This window comes from Osmerus eperlanus, chromosome 27, assembly GCF_963692335.1.
Source record: "Osmerus eperlanus chromosome 27, fOsmEpe2.1, whole genome shotgun sequence".
In the NCBI taxonomy this organism is placed as follows: Eukaryota; Metazoa; Chordata; class Actinopteri; order Osmeriformes; family Osmeridae; genus Osmerus; species Osmerus eperlanus.
In genome coordinates, this window is record NC_085044.1 from 4,421,648 (window position 1) to 4,446,205 (window position 24,558).

At 48.6% G+C, this 24,558-nt stretch overlaps 2 protein-coding genes across 3 annotated transcripts in view; one reads left to right on the forward strand and one right to left on the reverse strand.

The window, feature by feature from the left end:
• Positions 1-24,558, forward strand: part of kctd16b (potassium channel tetramerization domain containing 16b) — a 43,903-nt gene that overhangs the window by 7,398 nt on the left and 11,947 nt on the right. Inside the window, exon 2 of one of the 2 annotated variants that reach the window (XM_062453402.1) lies at positions 13,839-14,848. In XM_062453402.1, the coding sequence (XP_062309386.1) occupies positions 14,005-14,848 (844 nt within the window). In that variant the 5' untranslated portion in view covers positions 13,839-14,004. Of the gene's footprint in view, positions 1-13,094; positions 14,849-24,558 lie in introns of those variants that run through there. The other variant, XM_062453403.1, reaches the window with a different exon arrangement.
• yipf5 (Yip1 domain family, member 5) lies at positions 3,375-7,508 on the reverse strand. The gene is made up of 6 exons (XM_062453479.1): positions 7,371-7,508; positions 6,706-6,816; positions 6,340-6,512; positions 5,661-5,806; positions 4,694-4,875; positions 3,375-4,534 (listed from the first exon to the last, which is right to left on the reverse strand). The coding sequence occupies exons 2-6, from the start codon at positions 6,804-6,806 to the stop codon at positions 4,372-4,374; spliced, it is 765 nt and encodes a 254-aa protein (XP_062309463.1). The 5' UTR covers positions 6,807-6,816; positions 7,371-7,508; the 3' UTR covers positions 3,375-4,371.

Sequence of the window (24,558 nt, forward strand, 5' to 3'; positions counted from 1 at the left end):
GACAATTAGCTTAATGAAGTGCAGAGGCAGCAGGAAATCACACTCAGTGCCCGAGTCAACGGTTGCCGAGTGAATATTCATGTGCTGTCGGGGCTCAGAGAGATGCACAAGTCCATGCGCATCTGAATACCAATGGCTGCATTTACATCCGGCGCTCCACGCTCCCCTGGGCGAAGGCACACTCTGATTGGACTGATTTCGCGCATCGTTTTTGGAAACGCTCCTCGCGGACGCGACATCTGTTATTCCGGACGGCCGAGCGGATTATTCTTTTGTTCGCAGGCCTTTATTGTGAAAACGTATCAAATGAAATAGCCCTATTCTGCTTCTTTGCTTTGTGGGCACCCTCTGACTACTCTGTAAGGCGGTTGGGGTCAATGGAGATATACTTGGGAGTGTCTTACCAAGGTATCTGGCAAGCATTTATCATTCTGCCAGGGCAAACTTGTGACTCTTAATCCCCTCTCCCATACAATCAGGCCAGCATAAGGAGCATGGTGGATCTTTCACAACAGATGAACTGTGCCAGTTTGAAGAGGGACAGCGTGCGTGACCTTCCACGACGGCAAAAGCAACTTGCGCCCACACACACACACACACACAGACACACTTCTCCCAAGTCCCTGTGACTCGGTAAATGTGTCATCTGAACAGTGAATAACAGAATCAGTCAAGGACGGGTCATATCTTAGCCTCAAAAGGGAAGATATGCGGTAGACGGAGGAGGATGACACCATGTAACTCCGGCGTCTTGAGGGAATGCCTGGTGAAGCAGAGGACAGAGGAGACATGATCTTCAAATCCCAATCCCATTTTTTACACCCATTCTGAACGTGGATGGGTTTCAGTACGCAATCTGCTGTGGGCATATTCTACGCCTATTCTCCCCCAAATACTATTCCCCCAACTGCCATTGGCACTGACATCAATGGGTCGCGCCAACCAAAATACAAACCACAACCACCTGTTACTCCCGCTGACGAGAAAATTGAACACATTCTTTCAAGTTGAATCTCGAGCCTTTATGACATGACACATATCTTATTGTGCTCATACACGGACTGTTTGAATGTGGGCTCCTAAGACACCTCTGGTAAAAAGAGTCTCCGAAAGTTTCCAGTGTTTCCCTCCAGCGTTCACCATGGCGGGGAGAACACGTCAACAAAACACCGCTAGCTGCCCAGATGGATAGGGTATTATACAACGCTTAGATAGCATGGCCTACATACTCTCCTCAGCCAGCAAGGAGTGGAACGTCACGTCGACAGGGCCATTCACGTCTCAACGCTGACATCTAGTGGTACACTTACAACCCAGCAAGGTTTTGAAGACTTGTTTTAAATGTTTTTTTTTTTTTTTTTTTACTACTACACAGCCCGAACGACAAAAACTCTCAAAATAACATCTGACTATGATATTGTGTATTATTAAGACCGTGCCACGTGGCAAACGTTCTGATATGTTTGCACAAGATGTTTCTTACGCCATCGTGACCTGAAACAACTCAACGACGCAAAGTGAAACTCGATTACATTTACATTTAGTCATTTAGTAGACGCTCCTAACCAGAGCGACTTACAGTAAGTACAGGGACATTCCCCGAGGCAAGTAGGGTGAAGTGCCTTGCCCAAGGACACAACGTCATTTGGCACAGCTGGGAATCGAACCGGCAACCTTTTGATTAGTAGCCCGATTCCCTAACCGCTCAGCCATCTGATTCCCTCCCGATTACTCAGCAACAACAGAGGAGCACGACCTTGGACTCCTGCCCTGGTCCTCTTGGCTCCTGGTCGGGCACGCCCTGGATCACAGGGCTGAGCGCGGGGGCCCGGGGCCCAGGCCTGGTCCACGGGGAGGCGGGTCAAGACTTAGGGTCTGGGGGGGGTCAGGGAGCTGGAGGTGAGGGCTCGGGGGCCGCGGAGGGCTGCCCAGGGCAACTCAAGAGGGCTGCGAAGGGGAGAAGAGAATGTGGGGTCCTGAGTAGATCCAGATGTTCGGACCTCTCTACCAACTCAGAACAGGCTGGAGTCAAATATGTAAGGGGGGTTGGAAGGTATCATATGACAACAGAATGTTTTCTCTTTACTACACCCCCCCCCCCCACCCCCACCCAGGAGCATACTGTTGCAGCAATAAATCACACTGCAGGGTTAGTGCTTCATACGCGCGACAGCTGGCTGCATTTCATGTAAATAATGTCTTGAAATGCGAAACCTCTCAAAAGGGACACTTGGGTCCAGATTACGAACGCCTCATGTTTTCAGATACGACTCCCGAAGCTCGTCTGTCGGACAAGCCGGTCCATCGGACGTCAGTTCGCTTCCACTCAACAAAATGGAGGATTATTTCTTGGGACGTGATGGTCGAAGCCGGCCCCAGTGAAGCTCCACTGATGTGGAGAGAAGGCTTGTCTGTCTGTCTGCCGGTCTGTCAGTTACTGTCAACTTCCTTATAGGCCCCACGAGCCGTCTGACCCACTTCCTGAATTAGGATCAGACCTAGGATACGCCATCTGGCTTCATTACAGCTGAGCATCTGTGCTTATTAATTGTTGTTCGTAAAAGTATTTGGGTGGAGTATGTGAGTATTGGTCATGTGACTTTCGCAATGACAATCAAACCAGGAGTTACGACATAAACGACCAATACTTTATTTCGAATGAGTGGCCAAGACGCCCATCCACAAGCATGCCTACCGGCCTCCGAATCGAGAAATTCCACATGACAGAAAAGAGTTGGACTTATTTCGATGTACAAAACAAATGATAACAATTGATATAAATACTTGCCATCTTAAGGGTACTGTGCCTGCTGTTGTAAGTTGTCGGGAAATGCTAAGTGGTTCCTTAAGGACATGTTGGATTAAAAAAGCACTTCGCTTTCACATTTTGCATTATTCATGACTCCCAAAAGGGAACATCTATGTGAGGATGTCTTGTACATACTTTGTTCTGGTGGTCTAGCACACTAAACCATTGCACAAAGGGAGAAGTCACTGTCATAACCACAAACTTGTTATTAGCAATCCTTGGTTGACATAACTTGATCATTCCCCCCCCCCCCCCCCCCCCCCCCCCCTTTGAGCAGGATGGTCTGGATTCATTGCGATCCTGCAATTTCAAGGAACCAATCAAATCGATCAATGCCGAAGCTTCTCTCTGTGCACTTCTACCACAGGTGTGGCAACACTTAAGTGAAACTCAACAGTAGCTCAGAAAGACGTCAGACACGGCGTTGGGTTAAAGGTTTGGGTGAGCCGTGACAAGGCCGGGACATGGGACAATGGTGACGTTGAGGCGAGCCGTCAAGTCGATTCAAATGCATGAGGAGATGAGGGGGAAAGAGAAGAAGGAAGAAGAAAAAAAAAAAGTGTGATTGTGTGTTTACAGCTGTGGCAGCCAGCAGGCACTGTTTACTGACCAAAGTTTACAATCACACAAGCTGGTAAACATGTTGCCAGGTAACGGGGACCCATTAAGACCCTGAGCTGATCTAGAGGAGCAGTGGATTCTGGGAGATGCAGTGTGTTTGCCATTGCCACACATTTCCCAGCTCTTAACAGGTTAATCACATGATGCATCGATAAAAACAGTACTGTTATATGCGGGGGGGGTCAAATGGAGTGGACGCAATTCCAAGATTAATTAACCCACTTTGTTCCCATAGGCGACAAAAGATAGTGAGACTGTGCTTTATAGGTTACCCACTTGTTTTCAAGTCTCCAACCTCTCATTCAATCTGCTTCTGTTTTTGAGGTGAGAAACGGTCCCTGCGCAAAACCATTTTTCTCCGAAGGCCTCGAAGCTCAAACGAATCTCAGGGAGAGAGAAAAAGAAACCGAAAACATATCAAAGACAGCACAGAGGACAAGTTGTTTCTACACTGAATAAGGGGGTCGAGTGTGCCACGGTTCATGGATGGGTCCTCCGTCCTGGAGAGCGTGGCGGGGGTGGGGGGGGCGACGCCGGGGGTGGAAAACGTGCCGCGCGGAGCCTCCCTTCCTCGTCCTGCAGTTCTGTTGGTTTTGCCGAGGTGCCGCCCGGCGTCCGAGTCTGTTCTGTCCGTGCGTCCCGATACTCTACTCCTGCATCCAACGTGCACATGTTCACCCCCCCCCCCTCCCCTCTCCCAACTCATCTGATTGGTGTGGAAGCCAAGCGACGGGCTTGGAGGTAGTTTCAAGCGTCCAACTGGCGTTTTCACACCGATCCTTTGGCGTTTCAACCCATGGGAGGGGGGAGGGGGTAAGTGAAGGAGTGCACACTGGGGCTGGGGGGCCGGGGGAGAGGGCAGCAGGGGTGGGGTGGGGGGGGTGGGAGGGGTAGAGGCTTGGGACTCGGGGACAGAGGGAGAGAGGGCACGTGGTGACCCTTCAGAAGACGGAGATGAGGGCGAACACGCCGTACAGGAGGGCGCAGGGGTACGCCACCAGCACCTGCTGGTTGTCCATAGCCAGGGCCGAGATGAAGATCTTGGAGGCGGAGAAACTGCACCAGCCGATGATCGCGGCCGTGATGACGATCCCCATCATGCCTCTGGAAAGAGAGAGAGAGGAGAAAATCAAAACAAAAAAAACAACAACGGTTAATCGAACCCGGGAGAAAGCGGGGGGGGGGGAACGTCAGCGACCCCGGGATGACGGGACGGGGGATGTCGCGGGCCCCGCCGGGTTTGGGCGCGCCGCGCATACGTACTGCAAGGAGATGACCACGCCAAAGCTGGAGAGGAGGATCATGGGAAGCAGGCAGTAGCCCAGGACGCTGGCGACGCAGCCGAAGGACACCCCGGTCATGCTCATCAGGTTGAGCAGGCAGTACATGCCCAGGCAGCCGATGGCGCTGATCCCGTACACGTAGCCAAACTGGATCTTCCCTGTCTATGAGGGGGGAGAAACAGAGGAGAACATCAGCCAATCGCTACTACCGCTCCTTGTGCTCTAAAACGAGGGAACTGCGGAAGGACGCAATGTTTACGGGTCGAGACGACAGCTTGGTGATGCGTTTGGTCAAATACAGCCCCTGTATACGGGTTGTTTTATTTGGAGCCGTGGGTAGATTTGGTTACTTGGGCACTCCAGGGTTTCCCGCAGCACTTTTCAGTTAAGGCGGCCGCCTAAGCGACACACGCCCGCCGCCTTAACTACGTCGTAATTTTGTGATATCCGCCGTTGTCCTGTTTTCTCACTTCCATTCCAAACATGACTAACGCCAGCCTCCCTTCTCTGCAGAACTCATTGGAGGAAAAACGTTTTGCCCCCCCCACCACTTTAACGGACACATTTTCTGGGGGAAACCCTCTGCACTTACTGTCGATATTTTAGATTTTCTGCTGCACTTAATGTATGCACTATCTGTCCGTCATGAGAATAAAAGTGTCTGTTCAATGTATGAATATGGACGTGTAGCACTGTGCAGAAGTCTTAGGGATCCAAGATTTTTCACTTCAATAGTGTTACATTTTCACCTTCTGTGTTTGAGCGGCAGAATAAAAGTGGCACGTTTGTTTCGTCTATGAATTTCACCGTTTCTTCACGTTTTTTGTTTGCTTTACTTTTCGAAAACGTTTGAATCGTGCCTTTTGGCCCAGTGCTGGATCCGGACGTGCCGCGAACAGCGTGTGGACCGAGTCTTCCACGCAGACGACTCAGGAGATGGTAGTTACCAGCAGTAGAGTGGCCCCGAAGGCCAGGCAGAAGACCATGGGGCCGGCCAGGTCCGTCTCGTTCATGATGCTGCCGTCGGCCACCTTGAGCGGATGCAGCACGGTCAGCGTCTTCTGCCAGATGTGGTCAAAGTTGATGCCCAGCTCTGCCGCAAGCAAGCGAGGGGGGAAACACAGGAAGCCACACGTCAACAACTGGAGGAGGCCATTTATAGACTAAGCAGCTTTGGCCCAGAGTGAGACAACACATATACACAGGGTTGTCGGGAGTTCAAGGATTGGCCCCCTCAATTAAACCAGGATTTAGCCTGGGTAAGAGCATCAAAAGCAGTCACTAGCCTAAACGGGCCGGACGGTTTTAGAACACGGCTTGTCGTTTTAGCATCTCATATCCTTTTTGCCTTCCCAAAAATCATAAGTAGGCTAATGTAGCTGTGTCATACACCACCGTATGAATCCTACCCAGGTTGGACCAAGTAAAAACTCAATTCACGTCAGCATAATTTTAATTTACCGGCCCGTTAAAATGAACACTTAACGGCCAGACATACCCCTAAATATAAAACCATTTCATTGAGGTGACTTGAGGTGCACATTGACCTCTGTATTAAGAGGCCTATCGAGAGTTCTTTATCATTTCTCCCCAACACACCCACACAGACAACCAGGTGGTCCTTACCCTCCAGCAGAGGTGGTTCGTCCTCAAAGCTGCTGCTGTACATGGACTGTGTGGGGGTGGGGGTGAACGTGGGGGTGGGCTGGTATATCTGGCCCGTGTAGGGCTGTTGGGGAGTCATCACCCCTGCGGCAGCGTAGCCCATGGGCTGGGAATAGTCATACTGGCCATATTGCCTGACAGGACAGAACACGCACAGAAATATCTCACACAAGCATTGCGTCTTTGGAATGTGTACATGTAATTTAGCGCTGGGAGTAGTGAGAGCGAGATGCGATAAGCATTTTTGGGGTACTCTGCGGTCCACAGATATTTTGTGATGGTTGCGTTTTCGCAGCGAATAAGCTTGTTCGCTGAATTAGCACTTACTTGTTGTAGGGGTCTTCCGAGTTGCTATAGCCATATCCAGCTTGGCCTTGGTCGTCTACACTGTAACTTGACTGGTAGAAGTCGCTGTCAAACGCTGACATTTCTCACCGTCTGAGAAAAACAGAATGCTTACTACAGTAGCAGTAACAATACAGTTGGCTCTAACTATCCCACAACAATTACAGTTATTATTATGAGCTAGTTTTCTATCTCGCACTACCTGGGACCAAATTGTATCGGCACCTGGCCTTAAGGTAAGTAACGGTACTGTACGAGTAGTACATATACCAAGCTAGCAGCGGTAGGCTATTAGTTATACAATTATTTAGCCAGCGTCAACAAGGCAGAGGTAACTGGCTTTTTCTTGAACTAGTTGGCAATATTATCAGTTTAAGATCACAATAGCAAGTGCTAAAGTTAACGTACTAGTGTATGCTAGCTAGCAAAATTTGTACAAACATGGGGTCCCGGTCGGCGAAGTTATCTAGCTGGCTAGCTGTTGAAGCGCAGATTATGGTAGGGTTAGCTAGCTTGCAAGCTAGCTAGCCTAGCTAGTTAAGAGTACATGTAACATAATGAACATGCGGTTTAAAAAAGACGAATCAGTTTTGAATTATACATATACAGTTCCATGCAAACTTATCGAACACCCTGTTAGTTATTACCTGGAATGTAACACAAGTTAACTCTGTACTATGCCAACTCCGTTGCTACGTGTCAAGAGAAAAATAGAACTGTATTTTCCGGAGGGTGCAACGTTGCATACGGGTGGGACAAAGGGACAAATTGGTATTTTACTTTGCGAAATAATAATCTAGCTCCCTCCTAAGGCAGTTTACAGCACTGTATGATACATTTTCTTACAAGCATTTCTAATAAAAACTGTATACTGTTATTCAATAATGTTACCGTTTTGAGGTGGATATTAATGTATTTTTATATGAATGTTTCCTGTGCCCTGAGGTGTAGGCATCTGTTGTGCCATTATTGCCACTGTTGCATTGTCACTATTGTCTCCCTCTTATAGTGCAGTTTTTTTCTGAATGGATCGATACTCAAAAAGCAACACAGGAACAACAGCATCAAAGCATATGGGTAGGAATACAAGCAGCCATGGTTTGATAAAAGATTTTCCCTTGGATAGGCAATGACAGACAATACTCAGGGTCAACGTAAAGTGATCAATTGCTCTGTTCAGGGGGATTTTGAGGGGGTAAAGTGAGCATGTGATTTGGGAGGAAAGGGAACCTCTGCAGACTGTGGGTGGATACATCTTTGACGATGTGAGACACAGTGAATTAATGACCTGGAAGCAGGAGTTTGACAGGAGACGTTATACAGCAGAAAGATGACAATGTGGAGCCAGAGAAGGAGTATGAGAAGGAGGAAGAAAAGGCAGTTGTATTGCGGGCAGCGATATAGGGTAATACAATTGAAATGTGTTGATGACCTATCTGGATAGAGGTACTATTTAAAGGAAATGATGCATGCTCTCCCCTCTCTGTCCCCCCCTCCGCACATCCCCTGTGGTGTGGGGGGTTTGAGCTGTCAGCACCTGCCTGGTCGTCGGTCTGCTGACGCTGGACCTGTTCGTCAACAGGAAACCGGTCTCCATGACGGGCAACAGCGAGTTTCCCGGTCCCTTCCTACATCTACCAAGTCGAACAATGGATTTTGGTGTTTCAAAACCCATTGACACTTCCCTGCTGTATGACTATGTTAAGCCTGTGTTCCGCTCCTCTCTTTCACCAACCGTCTCTGGAGGAGGGGATCCCTCAGTGAATTGCTCCTCCCAAGGTTTCTTCCATTTTTTCTCCTGTAGTGAGTTTTTCTGGGAGTTTTTCCTTGTCTTCCATGAGGGTTTAGGTTGGTTGAGGGGCAGTTCTATGGGGGAAGAAATCAATTTACACTGATTCATTTGCCAAACACCCGTGACTAATCTCGACGCTAAAAATGAATCTGTCTACTAATCATTTTCAAACTTTAAGAACACTCCTCTCTTTTATCCACTTAATGAGAGAAAATTGAAAACTGTCAGAGAGACTGAAAGGGAATCTAGGTCAATGCATTGCTATGCAGGAATAATTACCTTCTGCCAAAAGTGTTTGCTTTAATCCTGTGTTATTGCCTGCTTCCATGAGTGGATTACAACACCCTTTTTCAGCCATCATCACTCTCCCATTCCCTCCTGTTCCTTTTTTCTTTCCACATGCACCAAGGCAGTAGATATACACCTACTGTATAAATAATGACATTTCTCTCTGTGAAAAATCTGTGTGCAATGCGGCGGCAGGAACTGTACATAATTCACCAAGAAAGGGACAGGCCGGCTTTCAATCACAGACTTGAGCTGTGTCCTTTCATCCATTTTTCAGCCCGTCATGGGTTAGAGGCAAACTATTCCTGTCTCTCTCAGTTTACCGGCTGATGTGACAGAACCGGTGAGAGACAGGCTCCTGGAACCTGTCACAACCCTCTGGTACATCTGTCAGGAAGACAGGGGGAGAATGGAAGATAAGAAAAGAAGAGGGATGCACCTTCCTGGGTGTTCCAGTTTCTGACAGCAGCAAAATTCCAGGGCTGACTGAAACCCTATATCCATTCGACATTCTCGTTTCAACTTTCTGAGCATCCCTCTGCCTTTTGATTCACACAACACAAATTATTTACAGTCGTTCTCCCACTGGAAACCGTTTGCGTGACGTCACGAAGAGAGACGCGAGCCTCAGACGAGAGCTGTTTCGAAGGGAGCCAATGTTTTCTGTTTAATTATGGAGGTGCTCTCATGTTTTGGTGGCCTTTAGACTGGTGGTTTGGATGTTGTTGCCGTCTGTAAATTCATGCACGTATATTTAGGCACTTGAGTTCAAACCGGTCCACCTGGAGACTCACTGAACCCAGAAGACCGCCGGAAAAACATGCTGCAAGGGGGAAAGAAATGGGTGGAGAGCCAGACCGTGAGAGAGCTGAAGGAAAACATGGAGCGATGCAGAGGACCCGTCCTACAGCAGCCTACACTGCCATATCCCCCTGTGGGCCCTAACACACCTCCCCTGACACACTCTGAGCGGGCGCTGCTGCCTAGCAACATCTCATCTGCATGATTCGCCAAATCAACAGGGTGAAGGTCCTCGAAACGGGGAGGTTGCACGCCGAGCCATCCACCAACTTCAGGATCCACCATCTTCCACAACACAATGGCAACCGGCGACCTGTGTTCGGAAAACGAGATGGAAATGCCAAACTAGAGCATGGCCAATTCACGAGGGAATGTTCAGGGCAAGGATTCATTCAAAGTGTCTAAAAAAACAAAGATTATACATGAGTTTCCTGTCCCTGGAGAGGTAGTCGTGCGTCGATGTCATTTCACCATTCAAACAACCTCAAAACACTGCTCATAACTTACGAGAGGGAGAGTGGCTGCTGAAGGTACAGTGTAAACCTGCTGTCTATAAGAAAACAAAGCTGAGCAAACACAATCCGGAATTCAAAAGCAGGTCTACCGTTGAATGCAAAAGACTCAAGTATGCAATCAATATCCTGGGATTAAAGGGAAAGAAGCTCTGGTGTCCCATTAATGGGATGAAGTGGTATGGCCATTTTTCTTTTTGGTATAATCAACCATTCACCAGCAATCTCTGATCTTTCCCAGACTCCCCATGATGCAATCAAGCTGCACAAAGGCGAGCTCTCATCCGTTAAATGTTCATCACAACTCTCCAAAGAAACCATCAGAAGTTTCGAGTTCCTGATTAATGAATCGTGTCATCCGGCCAAACCACAGATGCAAATGATCGTTGGGGGAAAACGATCAGAGGCGAGACCGAAGGCCCCTGGGCAGAGATGGATCAGGTGGGTATCGCGCAGCCCGTCAGCGGTGGACATGTAATGGTCTTGGCTCTCTATTGGTTTCCTTCCCTCCCCGATCTGGCCGCTCAGCGCACCTGCAGCAGCCAGCATCATCATTAGTCGGCGGGATGATAGCGTCCGCGGCGCACTCGATCTGAATGGGGCCGCTGGCAAGGGAACAAGCGCTCAAACTCCTCCCCCCCCTCCCCCCCCCTCCCCCCCTTCTCCCCTTCAGCTAGCGGTCCCACTTATTTTAGCTGCAGGAGCATCCTGCCAGGCTGACAAAGCCCTTAATGTGTGGGGGGGGGGAGAGACACGGACCTAGTTCAGCAGAGAAAACAGCCGTGCCTCGTGAGTGAGCGTCGATGGAGCCACAGAGCTGGAGGGGAGGACGCAGGCAGGGAGCAGCCAGACTATCACACTCACGCTCATCTCATACCATTAGCCCAGGGACAGGCCCGCGTGGGCCAGGAAGGAACACTGAGAGAAAGACATAAACAAGGACCAGGAACGAGATGTGCAGGACGCGCTGTGTGCCGCTGAGCCTTACTGACGCCGTCCGATTGGCTTATCTCGCAGGCACAATCCTCCCAATGACTTCCTATCATCCCCCGCTGAGAAGGGCTATATAAAGGGACGGCCTGCCATCTGCAGTATCCGCTCCTCACGTCTGGAATCGGCTTCCCACCCGAATCGGCCCTGTCTCTCCACGCCGTTCAGAGCGGGCGTGCGGGGAGCGAGATCGGATTGCATGTGGCCGGGCGGCGGAACCCACTGGTCCGCGGATGTACTGCGTGATACGCACGGCCACACAAGTGACGAAACATGCGCACGCGCACGCAAACTCTCTCTATCCGACGCACATACACCACGTGCACACACATGTGCTGTAAATGAAGAAACCATCCTGGGTGGATGCTGAGTCCCGAGGGAGGTGGGATGAGGGGGTTGGGTGGTGGTGGTGGTGGTGGTGTGGGGCGGGGGGGGGGGGGTCACTCTCCCTGAGTCCCTGTGGCCATTAAGTCCACTCTGGGAAGGGGCCGGTGTTTGACATGGAGCCAGCAGCAAACCCGAACCTGGTGCCTTTCCTTGGTTGCAGCTGTCTGATGAAGATAAATGGCCGACGTCTTGGTTTGTTTGTCTGTAGTTAGGACTCACCTAGACTTGTTCACTCATTCGTTACACTGCCTTAGTCTCTGCCGCCCGCTGAACAAATAAATAAATGAAGGAATGCATGAATTTATGTGTCAATGAGTGTCACTTCAATGGTTCTGATATACATATTTCGCCACACCATGTTATTGCTGGCACAGCTCTACGAGTGCACTGTTTTAAAAAGCCTGTGCGATGACCGTCTAAATTTCTACCCTCTGCAGTATCAAGCCAAACGGGTGGTCAACTTGTCCAAGCCCCTTTCAACACCAGCTCACAGGCCAGTGTAGCCGGTGTGTGGTGAAACTCACTCCTCAAGTATGTAACCGGCCACCCGCGTCGACGAATTGCTAGCTTTTCGTTGGCGTAGTTGGTCGAGGTTGCGCTTGGAAGTCGAGGCAGGTTCGACTCCCGTTGGGAGCGAACATTGGCCGGTGTGCCTCTGACGGAGCTTGCAGGATCACGTCTGTTACACCAGGCTGAATGCATTTATGATCCTATAGCCATGGCCTACTTTCATGTCAGTACACAAAGGTCCTTTGCAAGGCTCTCTCTCTGCAGATCCCCTATAGCATAGTTGCCAGGGCATCACAGGCTGACCAACAGAGATACTGGGAAAACAATAGGGGGATTCTGTAGAACCGAATCATGACAGAAGAACCATTTGAACACATTTAGAACCTAAAGGTCACATGGATCTCCTTGTGGTACTGGTTGTCTGGCCTTAATTAATATTCAATTGTTATTATTATTCAATTGTTACAAAGGGTTTTGTATAAAGGAGCATCCTATTGTTTTTACGATGTATTAACATCGGCGCTGTATACAGCAGATTATCGACACTGGTTTGGAAACGTGTTGAAGTAAATAATTTTCCTTGCGGGTTTTGAAAAAGCCACAAAACAATAGTGTCTCCATGCCGAAGGCCTAAGAAAAGCCTTCTATTTAAGTGCATTGAACAAACAGCAAGAGGCGCTGTTGCATATTTATAAGGACGTGAAATTCGAAATGTGGAAGTTGGCAGTTTGAGTTTAAACAGTAGGCAGCAAACAACGGGAGAGCCTACCTGAGTCGGAATGCCTCTTTACGCCCTTTCATGATCCCACTATTTAAATAAATTAAAATGTAGGGCCCTATTGTAATTAGGCCTCAAGTTTAGGCGTATCATAGTTTGATAATTAGGTTAAATCGAAATAAAAAAATCGGTAATTGTGTTGTTGGGTTGTTAATGGCGTCTAAGTATTTTTGTTTGTTTTTAGTACAAGATTATGCCTATCATCCAATCGACTGTCATTTGAAATGTGGATAGATTTTCAGCCAGTATACTCCTTTAAGATGATGTAATTCTTTATTATCCATTATGGTTTATCCCTGCACCGCCAAGGCAACATCAGCAGAGACGGGTTTTTTTCTTTCTATGAGGCACCACCCTACTCGTAGGGGACCAGAAGAATCGTTTCAGCACCTCGGACAGCGCCAGCCATCTCGCCGCCAGCGCGCGCACGCCCAGGACCCAAAGAATTGCGTCCAGAACCCTCATACAGACAGAAGAATCTTTGGAATTCGTCAGGAGGAAATACTGGAGAGATTCCATTTCTTTTAGGTTAAGACTTTTCAGTGATAAGCTACACAACAGAGACTCTCGGATGTGCAACCTCTGTGAAGTTACTAATTAGAAAAATCTTGTATTCGGATTTCCATGATGTTCAAAGGGAACATAGAACTAAAGCAACACCATTGACTAGCACACCTCTCCCTTTGGACAACATTAAGTTCTTGCTGGACTTCTTATTTGTTGCAACCTGGATTTTTGCATTGCATACGCTAAGAGCATCTATTCGTTTTTCTCGGGGTAACAGCAAAGCAAGGAAGCTGATATCCCGTTTTTTTTACGTTTTCTATTTGATCTGACCGCGGCACAAATGAACTCCCGATTCTTTTCTCGGTAGGGTAATATGTGGATTCTTTCCCTGAGGAATATGGAATCTGAGCAACGGATGCACCGCTGCAAAGTGCAAGCCTTTCAAACATATATTTGTATTGTCTAGTGTGTAAACATTGTCTGTCATTTGGAAATACATTTTTAGAGTGTAGTGGACAGCCGCCATCCACAACTCTATCCGGCGACTAAGGCGACTGGTAGGTGAAAGACTGAGTTTGAGATTGTACATTTTTATGAATGTTGAATGTGTTAAACTGCTGTCTAATTCGAATTTCAAGCCATCCACGGCGCATCCTCTGTGTATAACTCAATATTGAAACAACTTTTGGACATACATTCACTCCATTTCGTTGGGCATGACGGAAACGATGGCACTGAGCGGGAATTGTAGGACTAACCCTACGCCCAAAGACCAGGGATCTGTTCAGAATAGTTTCCCAGATGTTGTTGAATTAAACGTCGGTGGGCAGGTTTATTACACGCGTCATGCAACACTCGTGGGCACCCCAAATTCCTTGCTGGGCAAAATATTCTCACCCAAGAAAGATGCCACAAACGACTTGGCGCGTGATCCTAAAGGACGGTATTTTATTGACAGAGATGGTTTTTTATTTCGATACGTACTGGACTACCTCAGAGACAAACAAGTTGTACTACCCGACCATTTCCCGGAGAAAGGGAGGTTAAGGAAAGAAGCGGAATACTTTCAACTGCCAGACTTAGTGAAAATCTTGACGCCCGACGACTTAAAACACAGCCCAGACGACTATTTCCACAGTGATTATGAAGATGGCTCTCAAGGCAGCGACCAAAGGATGTGTCCGCCGTCATCGCTTGTGCCCGCTGACAGAAAAAGTGGGTTTATCACAGTTGGGTACCGTGGCTCATGCACGACGGGCCGCGAGAGTCAAACCGATGCCAAATTCAGGCGGGTCCCGCGGATTCTGATATGCGGGAGAGTTGCCCTAGCCAAGGAAGTTTTTGGGGAGACGTTGAACGAGAGCAGAGATCCCGACAGGACACCTGACCGTTACACTTCCCGCTTTTACCTGAAGTTTAAACACCTTGAGAGATCCTTCGACATGCTGTCGGAGTGTGGTTTCCAGATGGTGGCCTGTAACTCTTCAGTCACGGCTTCGTTGGTCAACCAACACACAGAGGACAAGATCTGGTCAAGTTACACTGAATATGTCTTCTATCGTAAGTGTTCAACTTCCATCATCAGCACCACTCATCTTTGAAATGAACCCAACAGTGAACACTTGGAGTAACCACTAGGGGGCACACGTGTTTTCCATTCATTCCTCATAAAGTTACCAATATAACACACACACACACGCACACACACGCCCTCCCCACCACACACACACTCACACACACCATTTACTGCATCTATCTTTAAGTAGTTCTGAGAAAGACCGCATAATAGCTTTGTAAATGAGCAACACAGGAGTGGACAGTCGATGATGATAAATTAAATCCTAGGATCAATGCACCATGTTTCGATATTTCTCACTTTGTGATAGTTGTCTCTGTTCCCAGAAAGGGCTAGATGTGAGACTGCCCTGTTCACCTTCCCGGCGGTGAGTCGGATATTTCAGCCTGCTTTTCCCACACTCCTCTCAGGCAGTAGTGTCAGAGGGAAGACGCCTCTTTTAAAGTCTCTCGTAATATTTTATGGTGCGACAAAAGAGCCCATCCTTAGCGCTGACAGTTCATGATTTGGTGCTGAGCTGCAGTCTAGTAGTGCTGTTTTTTGGAGCTGGGAGAGGCTGCCTCACATGGGCTGGTCTACGGTTCCAGAACCATCCAGGCAAGGCTTTTGCTTGGCGTAAAACCCAACTAATCTGCCCTGTCATGTATGTGAGAGATGAGGCTACTGCCAACAGTAACATCGTAAGTCAGTGTGTTGAGCACGCTATGAAAGCACATCTTCCTCGTCAAGAGATATACAACTGCAGTGGGCAAGGTTTTCGAAAACTGTTTTTTAGAGGGGGGGGGGGGAGCAAAGATGATCCAAAACCAAAAATACTCCATGCTCCATCTCCTTTTTTATGTATCTGTGAGACTATGCACCCAGTAGACTTCTCCTACCCTAGGATTCAGCCCCATATTTGGTCAACACACAGACTGTGTATAGCGGGTCTGTGCTGAGAAGCGGCCCGGAGGGATTGTGTAAAGGTTGAAGTCACCCAGTGGAATCAATGAAGTGTCTGACAGACAGTCTCTCGTTTTTTGGCCTGCTGGCTGACTGCCTGCCTGCCTCCTCACCTCCCTTCTCTCCTCCCCTCCTCTCCCCCACCTCCCCGCCTCAAGCCTCTCTCCCCCATCCTCCCCCTCTTCCCTCTCCTCCAGTGCAGTTCCGTCTCCCCTTCGACGGTAGATCAAACCGAAGCCGAGGAAAGGGGACAGAGAAACAGAGGGAGATTAGCAGGCGCCGAAGCAGTGTGTCGTCGAACACAGTCGACCAGAATAGACCGGAACCCAAAGCACAATAACAGCAGCACCAGTCGCTGCCGTTCGTAGGCCCTGGCGCTCTGTCAGGCCTGTCTGCTTGCCTGGTTGCCGGTCTTGTCTGTGCGTTTCGCCTGCCTAGCAGCGATCCCCGAATTTGTTTACCAATTTGTCGCCCGGTTAGAGTGATTGATAATCGATCACGACAGTGACAGACTGGTTGGTGGACTCCCAGCTGGACCCCCCCGAAGGACGACTGAACCGCCCCCCCGGCAGTGTGGCGTTGGCATCAGGCTCCCAATCATCACCAGCTCATTTAGACCACGCTCCATTTTCCTGACATCATTGTTATCTGATTATGTTCCCCGAACAGTCTGTCATTGAGAACGCCCTCTCATATGTGGAGAGGGAGCCACGCGTGAACCAGTTCGCCATTAGACACAGACATTCGCTCGCACGCTCACTCACACATAACTGAATGATTCTCCTGTGTCCGGTAATGTGTTATGGCAGGTGGGAAAGAGTGGGGTTACGGCACATTAGTGACCCCACACATCCCAGGCCTGCATACAGAGCGGCAGCCAAAACACAATGCCCAGGTTTCAAGATAAGAAATAAGAGCATTCATTTTGGAACAAATCAGGATTAGGGTTAAGATTTCTACAGGGAACGTTTTTTTTTTTGGGGGGGGGGGGAGGGCAGCTTTTCAATTTGAAATCACACCCTGAACTGACTGACATGGGAATTCTTAGCCACAGTTGGCTGATAGCCTGGGACTGCCTCTTCCAGCCAACAGCCCGCCGTCGCTGCCTCTCTGAGGCGCTGCCTCGCTGAGGCGCTGCTGGGGCGACGGAGACCTGTCTTGAGACCTGTCTTGAGACGTGGCGTGATGCCGGTGGGGAGGGGGGCTGATAGGTGCAGCTTCTCCTCGTCTCCCGCACGCCGAGAGAACCGCCGTTACGGCCTCGCATCTCTATAACTCACAGAGGGGGGGAGGAGGGGAGGAGAGGAGAGAGGGGAGGAGAGAGGAGGGGAGGAGAGAGTGGAGGAGAGAGGGGAGGAGAGAGGAGGGGAGGAGAGAGGGGAGGAGAGAGGAGGGGAGGAGAGAGGGGAGAGAGAAGGGAGGAAAGAGGGGAGGAGAGAGGGGAGAGAGAAGGGAGGAAAGAGGGGAGGAGAGAACGGTAGAAGGAGCGAAGAGGGGGTGAGGGGGGGAGACAGAGAGTTGTGTGTGTGTGTGAGAAAGAGAGAGACGGACAGAGAGAGAGAGCGCGGGCGTGTCTTTGCGAGAAACCCGCGGCGGCGTGCGTGCGTGCGAGAGACGGAACGTGCGAGAGAGACAGCGACAGACCACGTTTGGGTGAGAGAGCGTCGTGGACGTTTTTGAGAGAATCAATCGTTGAATCAGTTGAAGATGGGTCAAGTATCAGGTTCATGTTCATTTGAAGTACGACGTATACATAATAACGTTACCAACATAACGTCATCGACATACAAACATCAGACAATAACACAAAGACAATTCCATACAGCTCCATCTAGAATGTAACCGGAGAGTCCAACAGACACCAGCACTACCCAGCTGATGGCCCTGAACCACCCCGAACGTCTTTCGACAGACCATTTTATAGCACACAGTTCTCAATGGTCATTGGTCCATAATACAGACATGCAGCTATACCAAATCTCTTCTGCCATTGGCTTACTCCTTAAAACAATACAGTTGAATCCACATTGTCTCCAGACCAACTGTCTCTCCCCTCCAGGAGACAAGACCTCTTCCAGGTCAGGAAGTCATAACTCCAGGGGGCATTTACCCCAAATTGTCACCTGTCCCTTTTGGAAGGGTCATTCCATTTCAGAGTTAATTAAGCCAATTTACCACAAAACAATTACCACAAAAAAAAATAATCAGCAACACCTTACAATCCTTTGAACTCCACTTAACGATCTCCCCTTCCTGTAAAAGCAACAGCTGTCCGAGCAAATTGTCTCTTACCAATGAACATAGAAGCTTACAATTCAAACCACATTTAAGATACATACATTTTACATACACAAGCCCCACATTTCCATCACAAGAGACAACCAGCAAGAGAGAGTTAGAGAGAGAGAGACAGACGGACACTACAAGAGAAAAAGTATTATCTACCAGCAACAATCCTCAACCCCAAATGCATGCTGGACAAGAGCCAAGAGTTTTACAGATAGGGACCTGTTTGTGAGAGAGATATAGGGGGGGGGGGGGGGGGGGAGAATGTGAAGTATTTCCCTGTTCCCAGACTGGTGTGCATGCGAAGTGATGACCAAGGTTGTTCGTGAAGTGTGTTGTGTTGAGGCAGGATAGTGGAGATGAGAGTTTTAAGAGATGCTCTTCACCCACGCTGCAATGCTGCAATGCATCAAACCATCATAGGGACCTTTGGAGCAGGATCTGTGACCAACCTGAAAGCTTGCTCACAAAAACAAACCCACGACCACCAAATCAGTGCCCTATGGAACGCAATGTATCGGTTGTTGCATTGGGGAATAGAACCACACTTTCATTCTGTGTCAGTGCAAACTGTTTAGTATTCGTTTGGGGGGGAGTTTTCGACCGAAAAAGAAATGGCGAAGAAATCGCTTGTTTAAGCGGCAAATTGTGCTCTCTGGTGCGATGCTTGTCCTGGAATGGTATTTAGGAGGGCAAAGACAAATCCAAGAAAACAACACCAGGTTCATCAAGGACGTGCCTTTCATTCAGAAGGAAAATCTCCTCTTTGCTCATTGGAAAACATGAACTTAATCGAGCCATTTCCCCCAGCAAGCAATATTTTTGCCTGCTAAGCGCCTGTGGAAAGCTTGCAGAGATTGGAGGCCTATTACTCATGGTGGCCGCTTCCAATTCTGTTGAAATGGTGCAGACAGCAGCCTTGTGTGTCTTAGCTGTGTATGTTTATCATGTTTAAAAGATAAGTATAAGCATGTTTGTCAGCATGTGTCTCCCACATGTATTGTGGTTTACTGAAAGCCTTGTGTTATTACCGGTTCTGTGGAGCCGAATGTAGCCTATTGAATGGATTGTATCTGTGATATTGTCCATATACTGACGTTGTACTGAAGTAAGACTATAGTAATCCTGAGATTGTATTGCAGCTGTGTATATACCCAACCCTACCCTACCACAACATACCATACCATACTGTACTAGTCTCCCTGTGTCTAGAGTGGTAGGGGAGAAACAAACCCCATTCCCATGTTTTAACCACTTGTACATTGCAGCTATTTTAATGTACGTCAGCCAGGATATTAGACGTAAAAATATGTGATGTGTATGACTGTTTGAAAGGCAAACTGCCCGTCGAGATCACCGCTGACATTAGTCCTGAGAGTCTGTGCGGCTAGCTGTTACATCAGCCTTCACACAGCTGACAGTAGAGCTCAATCCTGTTAGTATTCAAAGAGCTGTGTGTGTGTGTGGCCTATATATGGGTGGCCAGAAATGTGAGTGAGCGTGTGTGAGTAGCTTGTGTGGATTGTGCGGTTGTGCAGTGTGCGAATCCGTGGGAGCGAGAGAAGGCGAGAGAGGAAAAAAAGGGGTCTGAGTAGTCACTGTGTGCGTTTCTGCATGTGTGGGCGCGAGCGGACCGTGTGTTCACATGTGATCGTGTGCACTTGCGTGTGTGTGGGCAATCGAGTCCTTATCTCGGCTTGTGCGCGCATGTGTGTGCGGAGAGTGTGCGCAAGACGGAGGCTAACGGAGGTAGACAACGGTCCAAATTAATCACCCCGAATCTCATTCTCGCCAATTAGCATCGTTCTCGGTTGACACGTAAGACAAGCGTCTTCCCTTTCATCCTGACCGGCGGCGAGCCTGGGGAAAAAGTCTAGAAATCCGGTCGAGGCCTTCGCCAAAACCTACCCTACAACCCAGGAAATGAGCTCCGCTGGATAACCGCCACGAGCGCAGGAGTGATGCCAGGTTCATGCGCTCACTAATGGTGATTCAGCTCTCGGTTCGACCTCGTCTTCCTGGCAAAGTGTACATGTGCTGTACAGCTTGTCGGTGTCTCTTAACTTGCCTTGTCTTGAGCTGCAACAGTCATTGTGTGGTCTGCCTCATGTCTTATGTAATAGAGTGGTAGACACTGGTCTGACGAGTGGGATGTCTAGCGCGGTCTAGAAGGCTAATGCTCCTTAGATGGACACCGCTAGATCTAGATGGCATTAGAAAATACGAGAACACCAAATGAAGTGGTAAGTAAAGTCAAGTTTATTTGTGTAGCATTTTTCAAAACAGTGTTACAAAGTGCTTTACATGAATCAAATACAACAAACACAAACAATAAAACGAAATGGAAAAAAATAAGTAAAACAACAACAGGGTAAATCCCCATGATACAAAGAACATCTTCAAGTTCAAGTCTTTTATTGTCAGATGCACAGAACAACACAGGGTCAGACTGGTCACTGAAATTCTAAAGACAACGCAAAGCAACCTGGCATAACATAACATATACGTACACAGAACATAGATTACATCTATGATAAGCTAAAATATAGTAAACCTCATATACAAATAATATACAATATTCAATGCAATATACTAAACCTCTAAATACACATACACATAATAACCTATACTAACCTTATAAACCTATACTAACCCAAGACAAGTGAAGTACAATAGTGCAATATTGCAGATAGTGCAACCAGTAGCTGAAATAATCTATACTAACCTTATAAACCTATGCTAACTACGCTAACTATCTTAAAGCAATAGTAAACAACAACAATGAATAATAGACAACAAATTTAAGATGGGGGGGGGGGGACTATTCAGTAAAAGTGTGTTTTCATTCTTGTATCATACAGTGACTAACAGTCGGAGAGATTACCTAAAAGCATTCAGGGACTTGTAGTCTGTTTTGAGGGTCGATAGCGTTCCGGCTACCTGGTCAGTCGGGCAAGGCATGCTTAATCAAGCACAGCTAAGTGATTTGAGGGGATTTCCAATGGACTTGGAGGCATGTGGACCAGGAGTGTGCAGGAGCGGGCCTGTTCTGTCAGGGGAGCTGGGTATCCATGCAGTTTCCTATCACACAGATTGGCTTGTTGTCTCTGTAGTATCTGGAGCATGAAAGTGCTCTGATAGCATTCTCTCTCTCCGTGTCTGTCTCTGTCTCTCTCTCTCTCTTTCTGTCTGTCTGTGTGATGGGAGTGAACTGCAGCAGTCTCATTGATCGGGTTTACCTGAAGCACTCAGGAGAGCTAGCCGTTCTGGCTGTTGTTTTTGCTCTGCACCATCTTACCCCACCTCTCTCCCTCTTTTTTACTCTCTTCCCATCTATCTCAGTCACCCCCCCCTTTCTTTTTTTTTTACTTTGAATCACGTCTCTCTGTCTCCCTCTTTCTCTCCCTCTCTCTTTTCGTCCCTCTACCTGGGGTATCTTCAGCCTGCTCTAAGGTGAAGTCTCGGCCAGTGTCACAGGGCTGCTGGGACACTGATGTACCCAACACACCTGCTCAGGGAAAAGAAAACATTGTCTTTAACTCACTTCCTCCCTGTCACACCTGGCACGGAGATGTGTTCGGCGTCGGTTCCCAGGAGCTTCCCGTGTGTGTGTTTGTGTGTGTGGGTGAGGGGGGGTGAGGGGGGGGTGAGGGGTGACAGTCTACCCACATGTGGCCCTCCTTTTCTCGCGACCTGCCCGTGACACCGGAGAAAAAGGCTTCCTGAGAGTCATCGTCAATCACGGGGAAATTGTCACCCTGTCTGTCTGCATCGGGCTGAGACTGAATGACTGTTGAAGAACGGCTGTGTTTGGACGGCTCATCTTGGCACAATCAAGTCCCATTACACGACAGCCAGATGGGACAGTGGGCGAGGCCCCATACACACACACACACACACTTAGTTTGGATCTTACAGCCATATAGCTGGCTAAGTACTTGCAAGTGATGAGCTGTTAGAGTCGGTGTGGCGTCAATGTGAATAGATGCCTTTCATATGGGTGATCTGAATCTTTGAATTGCAAAGAATAAATGAGTTATTGCAAGTGACTTACTGAGCATTGATTTAGCAAATGGCGTTGATGATGTTCGGATGAAAATAGATATTAAGCTTTGTGAGCTCGATAATGGAAAAATTAATTTCAATTAGAATGTTTTCCAATGTAACATTCGACTGCATAAATCACCCAGCGATTGCCCAACTCCACGCTGGTGAAGATCGGTGCTCGGCTCATTTTGTTGATGTTTTTATTGGCAAACAATTGTTCGGTCCCTACTCCTTCTCTCCTAAAGCTGGGTTATGTGGTTCATAAACTAGCAAGGTCACATGGCTCAGAAAAGTAAGCCATCTCACCCAGAGTCTCTCCACTCATATTTCCTCTCCTCTCAGGAGCTTTCCTGGCATCTTTAGAGGCCAATGGATCATCGCAGAGTACCGCTCTCTGACAGGTTCAGAGACGGGGCTGGCTGATTGCCCGAGCCCCCCCACCGCCCCCGCCACGCACGAACCAATCCGGGTTGAAACTCCGTCGACACAGAGACCACAAAGGGCAGGCGCACGCCCGTGTATCCCTTCTCTCCCTCCTTGCCTCATGTTTATTTCACATTCCTCTGCTCGGAAAAGACAAGTCTGAAAATGGATCTGTTGTTGGGAGTTTATAACCCTTAAAACAGCATTGACAGTGCATGCTGTCATCATGGGCCGGAGCCCAGTTTAGGAAATACGGGGTGACTGGCCTGTTCCGAAGCTTTGACGGATGTCGGTATGTGCTTTCGAGGAGGTGAGCCAGGTCTGTACGTGTCTGGTATGGGCTTGAGAGGGGGGGAAGAGGAGAGAGGGAGGAAGGGAGGGTGAAGGGGTGAGAAAGGTGGGACAAAGATAAAGAGAGAGAGAAAACCGGAGGGGTAAGGGGGGAAACAGGAAGAGGGAGATCGAGAGAGAGGGAAGGGGGGAGATGGGAAGAGAAAGAGGGAGAGGTAGAGAAAGGGAAAGAGAGAGATAAGCGGCGAGAAAAGAAAGGCGCGCGGGGCGCGAGGAAAAAAACACAAAAGGAAAACCAAGTGGTGTTTCATCTCCAGGAGAGCCGGCCTGACTCTTTCCGAAGTAAATAGCCTTCTTGCCTTGAGAGTCTCCCCGCGAATTTGACCTTGACTTTGAAGGGAAAATGACTTCCATCCCCACTCTGCCGTGCCTTTGAAGTCCAGATAGGCTGGTCCAGAAACACACTGTTTGTCTTTCCGCATGAGAGTGAGAGGCTGTGAATGAAAACGTGGAATGAAAAGCCTAACATCTCGGAGGAAGGCAGGTGAAGATTCCGGCACAAAGAAGGGAGGGATGGATTTAATTCGGATTTTTGCCGTGCTCAGCTTTGGGTTTCCTCCCCCCCACTTACATTCTACAGTGTTGTAGAGAGTGGGAATGCCTCCTCCTGCCTCCTCTCTCTCTCTCTCTCTCTCTCTCTCTCTCTCTCTCTCTCTCTCTCTCTCTCTCTCTCTCTCTCTCTCTCTCTCTCTCTCTCTCTCTCTCTCTCTCTCTCTTCCTCTCTCTCTCTCCCTCCCTCTCTCTGTCTCTCTCTCTCCTCCAGCTTTGACGAGCCGTGACAGGCACGCTGTCACGGAACATCAAAGAAACGTGCGCCGAGGCGACGGTAATTTAACAAACCGCAATTAAGATCCCCCCCCCCCCCCCATGTTAAACATGTCCAGACTTTTAATTTAGTCTGCCGTTACAATTCATTTACCCCCCCCAAAAAATAAATAAAATGTTGCAATGCTCATTGGGAAACTCATGGACAATAATGGATCCGGTGTGTGAAATGAAAATCCGGTTGTTTTTAGGGGTTGGGACCGAGTCCCTGAAGCCGCAATCACGAGGGTCATCTCTTCTGGCTGCACCACTGTGAGAAAGGAGCGCGAGGCACGCGAAAGCTTTCGCGAACTGCTCCTTTATCCACCCCATCTCCTCTCCTAGTCTAACTAGTCCTGAGGTCAGAGAGAGACGAATTTCAGTCGGAGTGAAGCGAAATACCTCGAGACGGGTCCTTTCTGGTTCAGGACTGACTGGGGGGCTGGGATTGACATTTGGTTTCTCCAGTCACTTAAGTTTGGAAGCCACACTTGCGCTGGAGGTAGTACTTTTCGTCTTCAACTGAATCGCTCCACTGAACACCACTCTTATATAAAGAAATCCCTCCCAGTCAAAACAAGCCGGTTAGGGAATCGGGCTAGTAATCAGAAGGTTGCCGGTTCGATTCCCCGTCGTGAAATAACAACGTTGTGTCCTTGGGCAAGGCACTTCACCCTACTTGCCTCGGGGGGGGGGGGGGGGGTGGGAATGTCCCTGTACTTACTGTAAGGTCGCTCTGGATAAGAGCGTCTGCTAAGATGACGGCAGGAGTCAATTTAGCAGCTTCTTCAAATCCTAACAAAAGGATGCCAGCCCGTCTGGATGATGAACCGAACGGCCC